At 58.9% G+C, this 19,346-nt stretch overlaps 1 protein-coding gene across 6 annotated transcripts in view; it reads left to right on the top strand.

The window, feature by feature from the left end:
* Positions 1-1,445: 1,445 nt before the first annotated feature.
* DTX2 (deltex E3 ubiquitin ligase 2) overlaps positions 1,446-19,346 on the top strand; it is a 34,211-nt gene continuing 16,310 nt past the window's right edge. The window contains exons 1-4 of one of the 6 annotated variants that reach the window (XM_051847656.2): positions 1,446-1,612; positions 2,668-2,828; positions 13,268-13,623; positions 16,706-17,345. In XM_051847656.2, the coding sequence (XP_051703616.2) occupies positions 13,356-13,623; positions 16,706-17,345 (908 nt within the window). In that variant the 5' untranslated portion in view covers positions 1,446-1,612; positions 2,668-2,828; positions 13,268-13,355. Of the gene's footprint in view, positions 1,613-1,724; positions 1,813-2,667; positions 2,829-5,471; positions 5,662-13,267; positions 13,624-16,705; positions 17,346-19,346 lie in introns of those variants that run through there. The other 5 variants (XM_051847661.2, XM_051847657.2, XM_051847659.2 and 2 more) reach the window with 5 other exon arrangements.

Below are 19,346 nucleotides of genomic sequence, written 5' to 3'. Positions count from 1 at the left end.
CGCTTTCTGTATGCAGGCTGGGGAAAGGGGTCCAGTTCTTCCTGCTGGTTCTCCTTCCCCTCCTCCCCCTCCTCCTCCAAGACAAAGGGTTGCTGAGTGAATTAGGTGAAATTCTGCCCAAGGTTTCCCCACTCAGTGAGATCAGACGGGGGGCCCACCTGGCGCCAGCAGAGGCGCCTCCCCTAGGGTGCCCGCCTAAAGGAAAGATTTTATTGCTTAATGTTAATCAGGCCAGGTAGTCCATTTGGTGCTGAGCAGAGAGGATTCTCCCGGGAGCTTTCCAAGGTGGGGAGCTGAGACCACCTGGGAAGTTGTCAGGGTCAGGGCAGGACTTTGCAGTGTGAACCCCCGGGCTGCTTCCCAGGTGAGCTGCCGCATTAACAGGAAGTTGAGGTGCCAACTCTAACTCAGCCTTCAGGTACGGGCTCAGGCATCCCAAGCAGTGGCTTATCCTGCGGTGCCACCACGCCTGCCCCATTTTTTAAAATCATTGTATTCCCCCTACTATATATTTTTTAAAAGATTTATTCATTTATTTGAAAGTCAGAGTTACAGACAGAGGAGAGGCGGGGGGGGGGGGGAGGTCTTCCATCCAATGGTTCACTCCCCAATTGGCTGCAATGGCCAGAGCTGAGCCGATCCGAAGCCAGGAGCTTCTTTCGGGTCTCCCACGTGGGTACAGGGGCCCAAGGACTTGGGCCATCTTCCACTGCTTTCCCAGGCCACAGCAGAGAGCTGGATCAGAAGTTTAGCAGCCTGGTCTCAAACCGGTGCCCATATGGGATGCCGGTGCTTCGGGCCTGGGCGTTAACCCACTGTGCCACAGCCCCAGCCCTAACCTACTATATTTCAATTGTGTGTTTATGTTTCAGTCTCCCTAGGTAGATGCAAAGCTCTTCTAGGAGAAAAACACATCTCTGATGTACTTTTCAGTCCTCAGTATGCAGCAGAGCAGGCCCTGGCATCACGCCTACAACAGTAGAACTATTTAAAATGAGTTGAGGGGGCCAGCGCCGTGGCTCACTTGGTTAATCCTCCACCTGCGGCGCCCATATCTAGGTATCAGAATGGAGTGCCTGAGTCCCAGTCCAGCTCCCTGCTACTGTGCACCCTGGGAATCAGCAGACGATGCCTCGAGTACTTGGTTCCTGTCACCCACGTGGAAACCTGGACTGAGTTCTAGGCTTCTGGCTTTAGCCATCCCAGCCCTAGGTGTTGCTGCCATTTGAGGAGTGAACCGGTGGAAGGCGTCTGTGTCTGCTTTTCAGGTAAAAAATAAATAGAAGTTAAAAAGTGAGCCCGTAACGAGTGAAGCAGGAACTCCACGAGGGAATGAAAGAAAACCACACTCACCTGGGCAGGTGCGCCAGAGGCTCCGCCCATCTCCTTCTGCCCCGCCCCCTGACCCAGGCCGGACTACATTTCCCAGAAGGCCCCGCGCGCTGGGCATGCGCGGCGGGGCGCTCGGAAGCTGCGACGCCGAGTTTTACTCTGGCTGGTGTCTCCCGCTAGGAGTCGGGAGCCACAGCCGGAACCCTGCCCGGGCCGAGCCAGAGCTCCGGTCCCGGCGCGTCGGCGTCCTCGCCTCGTCCCCTCGCCCTTCTCAGCCCCGGTGAGAGAAGCGGGCAGGCCTCCCGCTCGTCGGCAGCGTTGGGGGTCCCGAGGGCGGGAGGCGGCGGAGGGAGACCGAGCCGAGCTGGGGCCGGAAGGGGGCGGGCGTGGGAGTGAGGGAGGCCCCGGAGTCCCGGGGGATTGGGAGGAGTGGCTCGCGCGCCCCCGGTCCTGAGGCCGGGAGTCGAGGGGGATTTGGAGGTGCTGGGGGCTCGGGTCGGCGCTGGGCGCTGGGCGCGGGGTCGCAGCGGGAGGAGGGGCGCGGAGGAGTTTGGGTCGGGAGGAGCAGACCCCTTTCCCCAGGACCTGGAGGAGGCGGTGGGCGAGGCTGTGGGTTTTCTCCTGGGTCCGCCCTCAGGTGGAGGAACTCGCCGGGCCAGGGGGGCTGGACTTGGGGAGGAGTTGGCCCCGTCACTCGGCTTCCCCTGCCCCCCCCCCCATCCCCGTCTAACAGTGGGGTCCACCTTCGCCTGAGCTCCCGTTTCGCGGGGTCCCCGGTCACTTGCAGGGATGCGCGAGGGGTGTTGAAGAGGACTTGGGGGGGCACTCGTCCCATCTCTGGAGCTGGGGTTTCATGCCGCCCGCCCTAACCAGCTGCACCGGTTCCACTTCCCAAAGTGCCGGCCGCGTAGACCCCCCGCTCCGCCCCCCCCCCCCCGAAACTCAAATTTCCGCGTGCCGCCCCCAGACCCTCCGGTGTTTTGGGTAGCCAAAAATCAGGGCTCTCGGAAGCTGACCCGGTAGCTGGCCCTCTTGGTCGCTTGCTGTGTGACCTTGGTCAGATTGTCACCCTGTGTGGACTTCCTGGATGTCTAAGCAGCCTGCGGGCTTTTTCAGGCCTCTTCTGTGTGCGGGCTTGGGTTTTTAAAATCCTCTCCTTGCCTTTGAGCGGGCGGGAGGAAAAGAGTCCCGCCACCTTCTGCCCTGCCCGGGCTGTTGGAAAATAAATCGGGTGACTTCCAGTCCCGGGCCACGGCCACAGCGTCTGTGCACCCGCTTCCCCTCCCTGCTGTTTCTCAATTGAAAACCTGATCGCCCTCTTCCTTGTTGGCAAAGGTGCCTTGGAATTCGTGCCGCTGAGTCAGCAAGGCTCTCGGATTTTCCCGGTTCTTGTTGTCTGTGTACCGAGATGGGGACTCGGGCCAGTGCTTCCTCCTGAGGATCTGTGTCTGCGTCAAGAAGGGGCACGGAGAGTGCCGGCCCTCTGGACAGAAGAGGTGAGCGCTGGGGGCTTCACCTCGCTGCCTTCTCGGCCTGGGTTCCGGCAGAGAAGATGGACACCGCGGAGGGTGGAGCTGGGGGTGTCCAGAGTGGAAGCGAGGCCCTGGGTGGGAGTGGGCCGTGGGTGCCGGCTGCCCCAGGTACATCCACGAGCCCTCTTGCGAAGCGCCGCTCCTGCTGAGCCAGACCCAGGAGGCTTTGGGGTGGAGGACGGAAGTCCTGATTTCTGCTTTTGAACTGGAAATTTTCACGTCCTGTGTTGCATAAACCACGCGGAGGGGGGGGGGTGCAGATAGTATCCCTGCCTTCGTGGACGGCACAGGCTGTTCCAAGGCGTCCTTGAGCTGGGGGAACCTCAGGGCAGAGCCCCCCACCCTCTGCTGAGGACACGGGGAGAGGCGCCGGGCAGGGGAGCCAGGGCAGAGCGGGGCCCGGTGTGGGGTGGTGCAGGCGGCAGGAGTAAGCAGGGTCTGAGCCGGGAGGGCTTGTGGTTTGCTGTGGCTTGACCATTGGTGTGCTTGAGGTCCCTGGTGTGGAGGTGGTGGCGTCCCACAGAGCTGAGGCCTACCTAAGGGAAGGAGATGAGCGGGTGCATGCGCCTCTCCTGGGAGAGGATTCCTGTTCCTGAAGGCCGATGGCTGTAAAGCCACTAGCTCCGGGTGCACGGTCCCTTTTTGTCCCTTTTGTGCGGCTGGTTCCCTTTCTGCAGGTGCAACCGAAGGGCCCTCACCAGGATGCTGCCACTGGCCGCGCGGCCCCTCCAGCCACCAGAACCTCGAGCCAAACCCACCTGTTGGCTTTGTCGGTCACCAGCGCCGGTCACCAGCGCCGGGTGTTTTGTGACAGCCCCGCCACGGCTGTGGCATTGGCAAGGTTTCAGCAGAATCCTCGGGGCAGCGTGGCATGGACTGGACTCCCCTTACGGCCGGCGCCTTACACCGTGCCGGCCTCTGGTGGGGGAGGCTAGGTGAGGGCTTTGGCCCTCAGTGGCTTGACGTCCACTTGCAGGGATAAGATGCGGTGGGGGGGCCCTGACGCACAGGCCGCAGTGGGGGTTAAGGGGCTGCTTCCTTCCCTTGGGGTCCTCAAGGCGTTGTGCAGGTGTGTTCAGATTGAGCCCCTGGAAGCGTAGGTGGGGACACCTGGATGGGTGTGGAGGAGGAGGGATTGGAGAGGGGACCTAGGCCTGCAAGTGTTGTGTTGTTGAGGGGGAGGGAGGGAGGGGGCTTCGATTGTCAACCCTGGGGAGTGTGGACTTCCGGCATAGAGAAGCGCCCGCTTGCTTCAGGAGGCTTCCTCCCACCTGTGCCCGAGGTGGGCTGCAGGGAAGCAGAGGTGCAGGCCCCTGGAGTGAGCATCGGGGCTCAGCAGGCGCTCCCAGCCCTGCTCCAGCAGTGAGGCCATGGCAGCCTCTGTGCTGGGGGGGAGGAGGGAGAAGAGGAGCCAGAACCTCGGGTGTTTCCCCAGGCCAGGGAATGCAGGGGAAGGGAGCGTTCGGGAGGAAGATGAGCTTGGTTCGGGTGTGTTGTGGGCACTTAGGAGGCCAGCGGGGAACGAGGCCACGGGCTAGGAAGGAAGCCGCCCGGAGCCCCGCCTGGTGTGGGACCCGCTGACTTCCGTGTGCCAGGGGTTGTGCTGGGCTGCCGAGAGGACAGAGATGAATTCGGGGCTCTTGGGCGCGCGTCTGGTAAACCGGGAACGGGGTTAACACAGGCTCGTCAGTGTTCCGTGGGTTAAGCTGCTGCCCTGCGGCACCGGCAGCCCCGTGAGCGCTGGTGTGAGAGACGGCTTCCCCAGACTGCTTCCCGTCCAGCCCCTGCTGATGTCTGGGAAGGCAGCAGAGGACGCCCCGGCGCCCAGGTGGGAGACCCTGGTGGAGCTCCAGGTTTCCAGCTTTTTCCAGCCGGTGTGGCCATTTGGAAGATCTCTCTCCCTCTCTGTCACTCTGCTTTTCAAATAAATAAAATAAATCTTAAAAAGCCTTTTTTTTTTTTTTTAAATCTATTTACTTACTTGAAAGATAGAGTGATAGAGATAGGGACCCCAAGTGTGCGCAGCAGCTGGGGCTGGGCCATGCTGGAGCCAGGAGCACAGAACTCCATCCAGGTTTCCCGCGTGGGTGGCAGGATCCCAAGTACTTGGCCATCTTCTCTGTCTTCCCAGGCACAAGAGAGGGAGGTGGATGGGAAACAGAGCCGTCGGAACAGGAACTGGCACTGTGGGGTGCAGGTGTCTCAGGCGGTGGCTTAACCCACTCGCCGCACCGTGTGGCGTCAGCCCTGGCAACCCAGCTACTACCTAAAACAGTAGTAGCTACGACGGTGGCAAATGCACATCCCATCATTTCCTTGATGCCCGGAGCTGAGGCAGGGCAGGGTGAAGACGCATTCCGGTGATGTGCGTGGGAGTTTCTTGAGGCCGTGGGAGCAGATACAAGGGCCAAGGGGAGTGTAGGGGAGGGAGAAGGTAGGCCAGGGTCTGATAACCCGCGGCAGAGAAAGTTCCGAATGCCGGGCCGGGCTGGGCAGGGGCTGACGCGCCTGCGAGGACAGGGCGTGGCGCTTGGCCAGGCTGACCGGGAGGCACCCGAGGAGACGGGTTCAGAGAAGGTATTTCTCAACCACAGCAGAGCCTGCGGGAGGCAGGAGGGTGGGGACCTGCACGCCATGGCCTGTGGGCTGGATCCCACCCACTGCTGTTTTGTTCCCGGTTTTATTGGAGTACAACCAGTCTCCTATGCTCATGCAGTGGCAGAGTTGAGCCCTCAGCGACTGAATACAGACTTCAGGCCCTTATAGGAGCTTGCTGGCCCCCTCCCCAGGAGTCACGGTAACCGTGGGAACCCATGGAATGTCGGGCCCAGCCACCACTGTGGTTCAGCTGGTCCTTGCCGGGTGGGTGATGGATTTAGGTCAGGCCTGCAAATGTTGCTATGTTTCTGGTTTTCAAGAGAATCTACAAATCAGGATTTTTTTTTTAAATGGTGGCTATTGCAGTTTTTTTTTTTATTTATTTATTTTTTTTTATTTTTGACAGGCAGAGTGGACAGTGAGAGAGAGAGAGACAGAGAGAGAAAGGTCTTCCTTTGCCGTTGGTTCACCCTCCAATGGCCGCCGCTGCAGCCGGCGCACCGCGCTGATCCGATGGCAGGAGCCAGGATCCAGGTGCTTTTCCTGGTCTCCCATGGGGTGCAGGGCCCAAGCACCTGGGCCATCCTCCACTGCACTCCCTGGCCACAGCAGAGAGCTGGCCTGGAAGAGGGGCAACCGGGACAGAATCCGGCGCCCCAACCGGGACTATAACCTGGTGTGCCGGCGCCGCAAGGTGGAGGATTAGCCTATTGAGCCACGGCGCCGGCCCTTTTTTTTTTTTTTTTTTTTTTTTGACAGGCAGAGTGGACAGTGAGAGAGACAGAGAGAAAGGTCTTCCTTTTGCTGTTGGTTCACCCTCCAATGGCTGCCGCGGCTGGCGCGCTGCGGCCTGCGCACCGCACTGATGCTGATCCGATGGCAGGAGCCAGGTGCTTCTCCTGGTCTCCCATGGGGTGCAGGGCCCAAGCACTTGGGCCATCCTCCACTGCACTCCCTGGCCATAGCAGAGAGCTGGCCTGGAAGAGGGGCAACCGGGACAGAATCCGGTGCCCCGTCCAGGACTAGAACCCGGTGTGCTGGCGCCGCAAGGCAGAAGATTAGCCTAGCGAGCCGCGGCACCGGCCTATTGCAGTTTTTAAACATGGGCTCAGTTAAAAAAAAAACAAAACCAGAAACACAAAGATGCATTTGCAGGCCGGTTTGTCCAGAATCGGTGGACCCCTTCCGGCTCTGGTGGAGGACGAGGACTCTGGAAACAGACCTGGGTTTCCGTGGACCCTGGTGTCCGTGGGCAGGTCGCTTCTCCTTTGGTCTCACTTCCCTGTCCACTGTGAAGTGAGGGAAGCAGCTGCCTCCCTGGAGCCCAGGGTTAAACAGGAACACCTACAAGGTTCTTAAGACCGTGCCTCCAAGCATAGCAAGCAAGCCCTGTGTGGCAATGGCTGTGCCGCTGGCTGCTCCTGCCCCTTGCCTCCGCCATGCCGTCATCTTGGCCCCTTGAGCCAGGGCTCTGCCCTCGGACCAGGTGGCACGTTCCTGGTTCTGCAGGAGGTGGTTCCCCACTATTTTATGTTTCTGGGGCCTGTACCCTGGAGCATTAGAGAGACCTACCACCATCTGCTGGTTCTCTCCCCTAATGCCCAGGACAGCAGGGGCTGGGCCAGGCTGAAACCAGGAGCCCAGAATTCCATTCAGGACTCCCGCATGGGAGCCAGGGTCCCAAGACCTTGAGCCACTGTCCGCTGCTTCCCAGGACGCATTAGGGAGCTGGACTGGAAGCAGTAGCCAGGCCTCGAACTGGCACTCTCTGGGAAGCCGGCCTCCCAGGCAGCCGCTGAGCAGGCTGTGCCGCAGCGCCGGCGCCACGTGTTCGGTGTATTAAAGAAGCTCCCTCCACCCCGGTAGCTTTAGAAAATGTGAAGAATTCAGATATATAAGGAAGCTGAACAAAAGGCCTCCTGTGGTTTCTCCCTTGAAAGACAGCCTTGTTGACATTCTATTACATTTCTATTGAGTTTTTTCCCCATGTTCTTTTCCTGTGTTTGTCTTGTACATAATAGGAGTCTTTTACATAGCAGGAGTTGTGCTATGATGAATATTTTTGTGTTGAAATTTTTGTATAATCTCCTTTTTTTTTTTTTTTTTAAAAAGACTAATTTATTTATTTGAAAAACAGAGTTACTGAGAGGTGGGGGGTGGGGGAGAGAATGAGAGAGAGAAATCTTTCATCCACTGGTTCACTCCCCAGATGGCTGCAATGGCCGAAGCTGCACTGATCCAAAGCCAGGAGCCAGGAGCTTCTTCCGGGTCTCCCATGCAGGTGCAGGGGCCCAAGGACTTAGGCCATCTTCCACTGCTTTCCCAGGCCACAGCAGAGAGCTGGATCAGAAGTGGAGCAGCTGGGACTCGAACCCGTGCCCATATGGGATGCCGGCACTGCAGGCAGCTGCTTTACCCACTATGCCACAGCACTGGCCCCATATAATCTCCTTATAATAGAATCTTGGGAAAAAGGAAATGAGCATTTTTGTATAAGAATGTTGGTTCACATCACCAATTTATTTTCCAGGAAGGTTTTATCCTTCCCAGCTCTGTGACATCGCCATTTACTGTTGCCAGCGGAGGATTGAAATTTAAATTACTTTTATTAATTTTATAGACAAAAGTTTTATACTTTATAATGGTTTAATTAATTTATGTATTAGAGAAACTGAGTGTTCCTGTCCTCTGGTTCACTCCCCAAATTCCTGCAATGGCCAGGGCTGGGTCAAGGCCAAAGCCAGGACCCAGAAACCTAATCCAGGTCTCCCACGTGGGTGTCGGGAACTCGGGTCCTTGGGCCATCACTGCTGCCTCCCAGGTCAGCACTGGCAGGAAGCCGGGGTCCGGAGCTGAAGCCAGGAGTTGAAGCGAGGCCCTCCAGGACGGGACGCGGGCATCTGAACCCAAGTTCTTTAAGAACTTTCTGGGACGGCAGACGCCGCTGTGACACCTTCATGTCCAGGACTGGCCTTTCCTTGTCTTTGGAGAAGCTCCCCAACAGGGTCTGCGCTGCAAGAAGCCTTTGGAGTTGGGCTCCCACTGTCGGCTGGTGGGCTGTGGCTTTGCAGGCCCACCTTCTCGGAGACCTCCAAGAATGAGGTGTGAGGATGGAGAAAACCATTCCGCCCGTGATGGTGGAGTCCGAGCTGGGAGGAGGTCCTTGAAGTCACCTGGTCTCACTTGGGCCTCTCCTGTCCTGCAAGGCAGCTTCGGGGGCCGCTGGAGAAAGAGCAGGCACGCAAGCCCCTGTGTGTCCAGAATCGCACCCAGAGTCGGCGCTGGGCCTGCTTCCCACGTTGGAGTGCCGGGGCACAGCACCCGCGTCACAGTCACAGCTTCCTGCGCGTGCAGAGCCTGCCTGGTGGGGGGAGGCCGTGGCGGCTCGAGTGATGCAGGTTATCCGGCCTCCTGCCGCCTCCCGGGGGACCTGCATGGAGTCCCAGCTCCCTGCTTCAGCTGCAGCCCCACCCGGCTGTCTAGGCATCTGGGGAGTGAACGGGGGATGGCAGTGTTTTCTGTCGCAAATAATTAAAAAAAAAAATCCATCTCAGCCTTCCTTCCCAGAGGGAGTAGTCGTCAAGGGGTCCATTTTGTGGTTCCCCCACTCTGAGGCGCGCATTCATGCATTCACTCATTCATTGCTTTGAAAGGCAGAGGTAGAGAGGCCTCCGTCTTCTGGTTCCTTCCCCAAGTGGCTGGGCCAGGCCGAGGCCTGGAGCTGCACCCAGGTCTCTCACGTGGATATGGGGCCCCGTGTGCCCGGGCCTTCCTCCACTGCTTTCCTAGGCACATTGACAGGGCGCTGTGTTGGAAGTGGAGCAGCCGCGGCTGGAACTGGCACTCTGATGGGGGATGCCGGCCTCCTGGCGGGGTGAGTTCTCGCTCTGATTCCTGGGCCAGCTTGGCTGTTGTGCTGAGTTCTCTGGTCACCTGTGGCTTTTTTCTCATGTGCGACAGTGGCTGTCAGCCAGAACGGCGGCGGCGCTGCTGTGCCTGGACCGTGGTGCCGACCGTAGTTGGCAGGCACCTGCAGCCATAGGTGGCTTTTCCCTGGAAAAATTAGCATAACCATTGCAGGAGGGGCCGAGGAGGAAGCCTCTCACAGTTCTAACCCTAGTGCATTTGAGCGTTCTTCCCGGCCCTCTGAAGGTGTTCATTGTGGGGCAGCAGCTGATGCCAGCTGGGGCCCCTGCATCCCGTATCGCAGTGCCTGGTTCTATGTCCCAGCTCCACTTTTGAGCCGGCTTCCTGCTAGTGCAGATCCTGGGGGGCAGCAGATGGTGGCTTAGATGGTGGTTGGGTCCCTGCCACCCACAGAGGGGATCTGGGCTGAGTGCCAGGCTCCTGGCTTTGGTCTGGCCCAGACCCAGCTGTTGTGGGCACTGAGGAGTGAGTCAGTGGCTGGGAGAGCTCTGTCTCTTTCTCTGCCTTTTGAATAAGTCATACATAAGTAACAAAATTTTTTCAAAGGTTTATTTTATTTATTTGAAAGAGTTAAAGAGAGCAGTAGAGGCAGAGAGCGATCTTCCATCCGCTGGTTCACTCCCCAGATGGCCCTAACAGCCGGAGCTGCGCCGATCTGAAGCCAGGAGCCAGGAGCCAGGAGCTTCTTCCAGGTCTCCCACGTGGGTGCAGGGGCCAGATCCTTGGGCCATCTTCTACTGCTTTCCCAGGGCACAGCAGAGCTGGGTTGGAAGAGGAGCAGCCGGAACTAGAACTGGTGCCCATGTGGGATGCCGGCACTTCAGGCCAGGGCTTTTAACCTGCTGTGCCAGAGTGCTGGCCCCAATAACAAAATTTTAAAATTGTTTGAAGTAGAAACATCATGGACTTCATGGTTTGACAGATTGGATTGTTGGTCTTAGGTAAATACTTATTTTTTTAAAATTTAATTTATTATGTTTTTTTTTTTTTTTTTTTTTTTAAGTTATAGAGGAGAGACAGATCTTCCATCTACTGGTTCACTCCCAAAACGGCTGCAACAGGCAGGTCTGGGTCAGGCCAAAGCCAGGAGCTTCATCTGGGTCTCTCACAGGGGTGGCGGGAGCCCAAGTGTTGGGCCATTTTCCTGTTTTCCCAGACACATCAGCAGATACCTGGATTGGAAGTAGAGCAGCTGGGACACAAACCGGCACCCATCTCAGATGCTGATGTCCCAGACAGCAGCTTGAGCTGCCGGCCCCTGTGAATACTTAGTGTCTTTGGGCCTCGGCTCCCTTGTCTGTAAAACGGATAGTCCTGCTTTTGAGGGTGGGAGATCTGAATGGCAAAACACCAGGCAGGGTGTGGGTCACGCAGTAGGTGCTGGGTCAATGGCACTCCCACCCCCGAGTGCTCAGTGTGCCTTTGGTTTTAGCTCTTGTGTTTAGCCTGCTGGGGGCCTTATCTTAGGAACGCAGTTGTTTTTTGTTTTTTGTGTGTGTTTTTTTTTTTTTTTTGAAAGGTTTTTGTTTATTTGAAAGAGTAATGGGAGGGAAGAGAGAGAGAGATCTCCCATCTGCCAGTTCACATCTCAGATGGCTGCAGGAGCCAGGAACTCCCGCCTGGGACTCCCATGTGGGCCCAAGCAGCTGGGCCACCTTCCACTGCTTTCCCAGGCACTTCAGCAGGGAGTTGGTTTGGAAGTGAGCATCGGGACTTGAACCAGCACCCTGGAATGGCGGCGTCTCAGGCAGGGCGCAACCCAGGGCATCACAACACTGGTTTGGTTTGAACATTTTTTTTTTTTAAGACTGACTCCTATTCCATCATTAGGATGTGCCATAATTTATTTAAGAATTCCCTCATTGTAAGGTGTTCAGGTTGTCTCCAGATTGAAGCCTTTCCACCGCCAATTATCATAATACTTCTCATAATTGAGGGCTCCCCAAATAGCCCCTGTCATTGGGAGCTGAAACAAATTAGGTTTTTGATCTGCAGCCGAGCGAGGGCCGTGGCTGGTGCACCAGGCCTAATTGCTGGGTTCCCGTGGGACACCGTGGGCGTTTCTGGGCCCCGTGCCCCTGCAACAGAAGCTTCTCCTTCCTTTGTCTTTTGGGGTTTCAGACCCCCTGGGATATTGGGCAGTTGAAAACCTCGGCTCTGTCTTGGAGCCAGCCTTTGGCAGTTCCTGCTCCAGCAGGGGAACAGACTGAAACCCACAAGGGCAGTGCTGCTGGGTGAGTGGAGACACAGGCGGCTGCGAGGACGGGGACTTGTACGGGGGGAGCATGGGACTGGGAGGTGCGAGAGGGCTCAGAGTGTTCTAGAACTTGCTGGATTCCCATGGGGTGGCCTGAGGTCCTGAGTTTAGAGGGCTTGGTGTGAGTGGGGACGGGACCTGTTGTGGAGAGGCCTGAACGTGGCAGGTTCCCCCATCTGAGGGGGCTGCACACCTTCTCGTAAAGCTTGAGCTGGCGTTGTGGGTGTGCGGAGTTGTGTGTGTTGACTCACCTGGGGATGTGTGGACATGCCGGGGCACAGCCCGTGGGCGATGATACGGAGGCCCCGGCCTCCTCGGGAGCAGGCGGCTCTGCCACCCTCCTGATTTGTGCCTTGATGCGGTGGCAGACTGATTGCAGGCCGTGAGCTCAGCCAGCCTGCCCGAGGGCGCCCGGGGCCAGTCCTCCCCGGCAGGATCTGGGCTCTCAGCAGAGGCCTTGGCGGCTCAGTACAGGCCTGGCAGCACAGCTGTGTTCCTGGGCCTGACGCGGCCTGTGTTCTCGGATGTGTGCCGCGGCTTCAGTGCTGCCCTCGCAGTCAGCCTACCCCAGACGTGGGTGGGAGGGCACTGGGGGAAAGGGGTGGAAGCGAGCGGGAGCAGCTGCTGGGTGCCGGTGCTTTGTATGCATACCTCTCTCTCTCAGTCCCGTGAAGAGCACTTGGGTAAATGCTGGTGTCTCCGCTTTCCAAGGAGGAGGAAGCCAGCTTAGAGAGCTTGAAGGTGTACAGGGAGTGTGCGGCGTCTCAGTGCCAGGGCCCGTGCAGGGGAGGTGGCCTTGCTGCAGTGCAGCCGAAGGGGACAGCAGCAGAGGCACAGCAGAGGGATGTGGGTGGGTGGCCGGGAAAGCTTTCTGAGTGACACAGGTTGGGCCCAAGGAGTGCACAGGATTTGCAGGGGAGGCGGGTGGAGCGCCTCGAGGAAAAGGTCTCGGGGCCAGGGGGCCCTGCAGATGGCAGACAGCCAGTCGGTAAGGCCTGGGTGGGGAGGCCGAGGCGGGGTGGGAGTTTTCCTGTCTGCCTGGGGCTTCCTTCTGCTCGGGGATGCTTCCAGGGTGGCCAGCGACACAGAGGAGCCAGAATCTGTCTTCGTCCCCACCTACGAGAAACATGCTTCAAGTGCCAGCTTTGCCACAGCCCCCTGGTCCTGTGTGAGACCCAGTGTTTCTTTATCTGCAGCATAGTGAGTGTTAATCCACATTGCTCAGATAAACCTGGGTTGGAAACCGTCAGCTCGGTACACAGGGATGAGGGGTGATCGTGGCTGTACCGCACAAGGATTTGGGTTGACTGAGAAATAGGTCCGGCTCAAGAGGATAGACTGAGTGATCGGGTCAGAGGGAGGGCAGTGGTAGCGAGAGAGGAGCTGGCCTCAGTCTTAGCGGGGCACGCACTCTGCCGCGTCTGAGCACGTGCGGAGCTGGGAGGAGGGACTGACTGGATTCTTCCTGACTGCCAGGGCAGAGCTGCAGGAGCAGGTGCTCCGTTCCTGGTGCCCTCGAGGTACTGGGGAGAGCCGCTGCGGAATGGGCTGACTGCCCCCAGCCCGACTCGGGCAGAGCTCGTGGTGGGCATTGGTAACTGCTCTTCTCTCTGGTTTCCAGGTCTGCTCCAGGCGCTGGGCCATGAACCCGAGATTCCATCCCAGAGCGCTCTGAAGCCGTTTGGGCAAGCAGAGGAGTCCGAGGGAAGATGGCCATGGCCCCAGGCCCTTCCCTGGCCCAAGTGTACGCCAGCCCCGTGGCAGTGGCTGTGTGGGAATGGCAGGACGGGCTGGGCTCCTGGCACCCCTACAGCGCCGCTGTCTGCAGCTACATCGAGCAGCAGTTTGTCCAGCAGAAGGGCCAACGCTTTGGGCTGGGAAGCCTGGCCCACAGCATCCCCCTGGGCCAGGCCGACCCCTCGCTGGCCCCTTACATCATCGACCTTCCCAACTGGACCCAGTTCCGCCAGGACACTGGTAAGACACCTCTGCCCCGCTGCACATCTGAGCACGTGCTCTGGCCCAGGTGCCCCGCGTGCGAGGTGTTGTGTGTTACCCAGGCACTGCGTTGTCCTTGCCATGAGATGGACGTGGCAGGGAGCTGGGTGCTCTGAGTGGGAGCGGCTGCCCAGCCCGCTGAGATGGGCCTCAGGCAGTAGGGGAGCTCCCAGCCCTCCTCCCGTTGTCTCCCAAACCAGGAGCGCCTGCCTCGCCCTGCAGTCACTGGGGGCTCTTTTAAAGGCAAGCGGCAGAGGGGAAAGGTAGATCTTCATCCACCTATTCACTTCCTAGCAACAACTGGGCCTGGGCCGTGCAGAAACCAGGAGCGGGCAGCCTTCCTGCCGCGTGGGCAGCAGGGGCCTGGGCACTTGGGCTACCACTTGTGGCCTCTCGTCACGCGCATTACTAGGAAGCTGGCTACGTAGAGTGCACGACACTGGAAGCAGGCACTTCAGTGTGGGATGTGGGTCCCATGTGGCATCTTTTTTTTTTTTTTTTTTTTTAAGATTTATTTATCTGAAAGTCAGAGTTACACACAGAGAGAGGTCTTCCATCTGCTGGTTCACGCCCCAGCTGGCCATAATGGCTGGAGCTGTGCTGATCCGAAGCCAGGAGCTTCTTCCGGGTCTCCCATGTGGGTGCAGGGGCCCAAGCACTTGGGCCATCTTCCACTGCTTTCCCAGGCCATAGCAGAGAGCTGGATCGTAAGTGGAGCAGTTGGGATTCGAACCAGCGCCTATCTGGGATGCCAGCACTGCAGGCGGCAGCTTTACCTGCTATTCCACAGCGCCAGCACCCCCCATGGCATCTTAACCTGCTGCACCATGACATCCACTCCTTTCTGATTTTTAATCTTTTTTAAAAAAGATTTTCTTATTTGAAAGGCAGGGTAACAGAGAAAGAGACATCAAGAAACAGGTCTTCCATCCTCTGAGTTACTTCCCAGCTGGCAGCAACAGCCAGGACTGGGCCAGGCCGGAGCCGGGAGCCAGGAGCTCCATCCAGCTCTCCATGTGGGTGGCAGTGACCTAAGTGCTTGGGCCATCTTCTGCTACCTCCCGAGCACATCAGTAGGAAGCCGGGTTGGAAGTAGGGTAGCCTGGACTTGAACCAGCCACAGAGCTGCCCCTCTCCTCCTATCCACTGGTTCTCAGTTGGAGTGATTTTGACCCGCGGATGTCTGGAGACATTTCTGGTTGTGAAATTTCTGGTTCTGATACGGGATGTAGACACCCCAACGGCGTTCTTTAATAATAGCCACACCAGATTCCTGCCCTGGGTTTGGTCTTGGTTAACCAAGTGAATACGTTAGAGAAGATGTTTTCCGGGAGCTGCAGAGACGTCAGAGGGAGTGGTTCATCGGTGTAGGTGGTAGTGAGGAGCTAAACAGAATGTTTTAGAGACACAGACGATGTTCAGGGCACAATAGGGGGATACTTTAGAAAAAAAGTCATGGAGAATGTGTATCACAGAAAAGCTGTGAGTGAATTTCAGAAATCTGCAAATCAAAATAAAGTTCTCTCTGTCTTGCCTGTTTACTTATTTTCATCTGCCTGAGAGGGAGAGCAGCAGAGAGATCTCCATCTGCCAGTTCATTCCTACAGCAGCCAGGGCTGGTCTAGGCTGAAGTCAGGGTCCCAGACTCACTCCATCCGGTCTCCCGTGGGGCTGGCAGGGGCCCAAGCACTTGAGCTGTCATCGGCTGCCTCCCAGGATGCATTGGGAGGAGGCTGGATCAGAGACAGCTGGGACTGAAACGAGGCCCTCCAGGATGGGGTGCAGCCACGTTTGTGCCAGAAGGCCTCCCCCATAAGCCTACCCTTGCAGCCCCTGCTCCCTGGGACTTTTGGAAGTGCCCGTGTGTGTGTAGCAGGGTGCGTCTCCTGTCTGCTACTGAACACCTGCACGAGAGACTAGAAGGGAAGTTGTCGCTCCCCGTCTTCGTGGAGGAACGACACAGGACCCTGCGCTGTTCTTTCGTCTGCTCGGCCCTCCCCGGGTTTGCTGCTGGTTCTTCCCGGGTTGGCTACCGTCCCTTCCACCTCCGTGGAAGGGCGGTTCCCCCTGCCACTTTCCCCACTTCCACAGGGGAGCGGCACACCGCCGGCCGGCTCTCTCGGGGGCTGCTCAGATGTTCCTCAGGTGTTCCCCTTAGATGTTCCTGGTGCATGTTGTCTCTCTCCTCCTTTATAGTCCTCTTCCACCAATCCCAACTCTGCTACCCACACGCCGAGTACGCTGCTCTCCTCCAATCAGGAGCAGGTCCTGCTGTTTATTGGTTGAACTGGAGGCAGCTGTGTAGAAGCTGTTTTCTCCTCTCCCAGCGCCATATTGTGGGAGAGCAGATGCATAGAATAAGTCTTAATTCCAGTAACTCAGTCCAGTCCGGGTTGCTCCCCACAGGAAGTGAGGCATCGCAGCGTGTCGCCTGCCGCCTCCTTGGCTTCCGTGTTGGGTGATTTGATTTTTATTTATTTATTTATTTTTTTGACAGGCAGAGTGGACAGTGAGAGAGAGAGAGGTCTTCCCTTGCCTTTGGTTCACTCTCCAATGGCCGCCGTGGCCGGCGCACCGCGCTGATCCGATGGCAGGAGCCAGGTGCTTCTCCTGGTCTCCCATGGGGTGCAGGGCCCAAGCATTTGGGCCATCCTCCACTGCCCTCCTGGGCCACAGCAGAGAGCTGGCCTGGAAGAGGGGGAACCGGGACAGAATCCGGCGCCCCGACCGGGACTAGAACCCGGTGTGCTGGCGCTGCAGGCGGAGGATTAGCCTAGTGAGCCGCAGCGCCGGCCTGATTGTCTTTTTGAAATTTTTAACGTGGGAATCTGTGGGTTTGTGATTGGAAATACTGTTTTGAAAGCTTGTTCAAGCCTGAGCCATGGTTGACCTGTGCTTCCAGCATCTCTCCCCGCCCCAAGGAGTGTGGGTCCCCCTCTGCCACCTGATCTGCTGGGGCCCCAATTTCTCTGCCTGGTGTGCCTGTGCCGGGTGTGGGGGGAGAGTGGGGGTGGTGGCCAGCCGATGAGCCGTTCACGTGTCGCATTTCCTCTTCTAACAGGCACCATGCGGTCTGTGCGGAGGCACCTGTTCCCCCAGCACTCGGCCCCCGGCCGAGGCATCGTCTGGGAGTGGCTGGGTGACGACGGCTCCTGGATTGCCTATGAGGCCAGCGTCTGTGACTACCTGGAGCAGCAGGTGGCCAGGGGCACCCAGCTTGTGGACTTGGCTCCCCTGGGGTACAACTACACCATCAACTATGCCACCCACACGCAAACCAACAAGACCTCTAGCTTCTGCCGGCGCGTGCGGCGCCAGGTGGCGCTGCCCTACCCGGTGACCAGCGTCATTTCCGTGCCGAGCCACACGGGAGCTGCCTGCTCTTGCCACCAGTGCCTCCACGGCAGCGGGACTGGCCCTGTGTCGGGCCGCTACCGCCACTCCGTGACCAACCTCCCCGCCTACCCTGTGCCCCAGACCCCCCACAGGACCGCTTTTGTCTTTGGGGCCCACCAGGCCTTTGCCCCCTACAACAAACCCTCCCTCTCCGGAGCCAGGTCTGCGCCCAGGCTGAACACCACCAACCCCTGGGCTGGAGCAGCTCCCGCCGTGGGGAGCCAGTCCCTCTTCTTCCGCTCCAGCCTCTCCCACCTGGGACCGCAGCTGCTGCCCCCGGGAGCCTCCACGTCCGGAGGAGCCAGGTATCTTGTGTGCCGTCGGTGGTCTTGTGCGCCTTGTCTGGGCTCTCTTGGGACTTAGCTGGGGAGGCTCGCCTGGATTCCGGCAGCCTCAGCACCTGCCCTCCTCACTCGCTGCTGTGTTGGCTCGTTGGCCCGCGCCGCGTGTGTGCTAGGGTGCTGGCCTGTGGTTCTTGATTCCTGGTGGTCACCATGCTGGATAAACCCGTCCATGCTTGTATTCACTCATGAGAGCCGAGTTGAAGACCTGTAGTGCAGTACCAGGCCACGTGTCGGGTAACTCGGCGTTCTCCGAGTCTGCCCTGTGCCAGGCACTAGAGGTGCGGGGGGCTGGGAGCCCCGGGTGAGGAGCGCACAGAAGCGAGCGTGTGGGAGTGGGCGCAGGTGGTGGCCGGGGTGCAGCTGCGGCTCCTGGGCTGGGTCCGGTCCAGAGGGCAGGCGAGTGCTGTGGGGCTGGCTGGCGCTGCGTCGCGCTTCACTGTGCAGAGCACTGAGGATGCAGAGCGGGGGCCCGGGTGGGGCCCGTTTCCTCCAGGGGTGATGTGGCGGGGGCCAGTGGAGTGTGCAGGCCTGCGGCCGCGCCGCTCCCCAGGGAGAAAAGTCTTCCTGGCTGGCTGACAGCCGGTGAGTGGCGTGCTGCCACACCCCGCCCACCCAACTTCCCACGGTGACAGACACTTTTTTTTTTTTAATGATTTGTTTGAAGGGCAGAGTTATGGGGAGGCGGGGAGAGATCTTGTCTCTGCTGGTTCACTCCCCAAATGGCTGCAAGGGCTGGGGCTGGGCCGGGCCAAAGCCCGAGCCTGAAACTCCCACCCGGGTCTTGCACCTGGGCGGCAGGGCCCAAGCACTTGGGACATCTGCTGCTGCTCTCCCAGGCGCGTTAGCAGGGAGCTGGATCGGCACAGGAGCAGCCAGGACTCGAACAGGTGCCCGTGTGAGATCCTGGTGTTGTAGGCAGGCCTAACCTGCTGCACCACAGTGCCAGACACCTCGGCAGCTGCTTGGGTGTTCAGTGTTTTTTTTTTCAGAGGACCCACAGAATGGGCTCTGTGTGTTACGTGGCGGGCAGAGTGATCGCCTTCATGGCCCTGAGGTAGGCTGTGTCAGCTTGTGGCACGTGGAGGCTGCTGGACTTGGCTACACAGCCGGCAGTGGCAGAACGGGCATGAGACAGGCTCCAGGTCGGGCCGCCGGGGAGTCCTGGCAGCTGAGAGCTGACTGGAGTGGAGTGAGCAGGAGTGTGGGAGACAGGAGGGCGCTGGACCTTGGAGGAGCCTGAGCATCCCCCTCCCGGAGTCGGGACCCCGGGTGGGTTCAGGGAGGGCAGCAGGCTGGGCTCCAGAGACCCCCCTGCCATGGAGTGGGTGTCTCCTCAGCAGTGCTGGGGCCCCGCGTTCCGTGTCTCCCTGCTTGGTCCGTCCCACTTGATCTTGAGGTCTATTTCTAGATAGCGTTAGGGCTGGGGTTCTGGGACTGAGTCAGGCGAGTTAATGGGGCTTGGCTGCTTTCTCCCACCGGCCTCCCCTCTTCTCGCGTCTCCACCCTGCTGTTTTCTCTGGGTTCTCCTCTCCCCAGCCCGAGGGCCCTGCTGGTGCAGGCCAGGCAAGTTCCAGGAATGAGGCGGCTGGCCCCTGCCCCTTGGAGCTGGGCGGGTCACACTTGTTGCTGCTTGCCCTGTGCCGCGAGCCAGGAGGGAAGCAGGCCAGCCAGCCGGCAGTGTTGGTTGAAACAGCCTCAAAGGGGCCTGCCTCCCCTCCGGCCTTCCTGGCGCTGGGAGGGTGGTAATTCACCCTCGTTGACCTCTCGGGGCTGTGGCCCTGCCTGGTCCCCCCTCTTCGGATGGGTCATGGGGTCAGAGAAGCTTTGTCAGCAGCCGACCTCCTAACCAGCAGGCACTGGGGAACTGGAAACAGTTGGCACACTTGGCGCCTCGTCGGCCCGAGGGGCTGTGGTTAGGTGCCCCGAGCCAAGTGAGTGGCAGCAGCACTGGGTGGAAGTTGC

Source organism: Oryctolagus cuniculus, chromosome 19 (genome assembly GCF_964237555.1).
Source record: "Oryctolagus cuniculus chromosome 19, mOryCun1.1, whole genome shotgun sequence".
Classification (NCBI taxonomy): domain Eukaryota; kingdom Metazoa; phylum Chordata; class Mammalia; order Lagomorpha; family Leporidae; genus Oryctolagus; species Oryctolagus cuniculus.
This window is presented reverse-complemented; position numbering and strand designations above follow the sequence as displayed.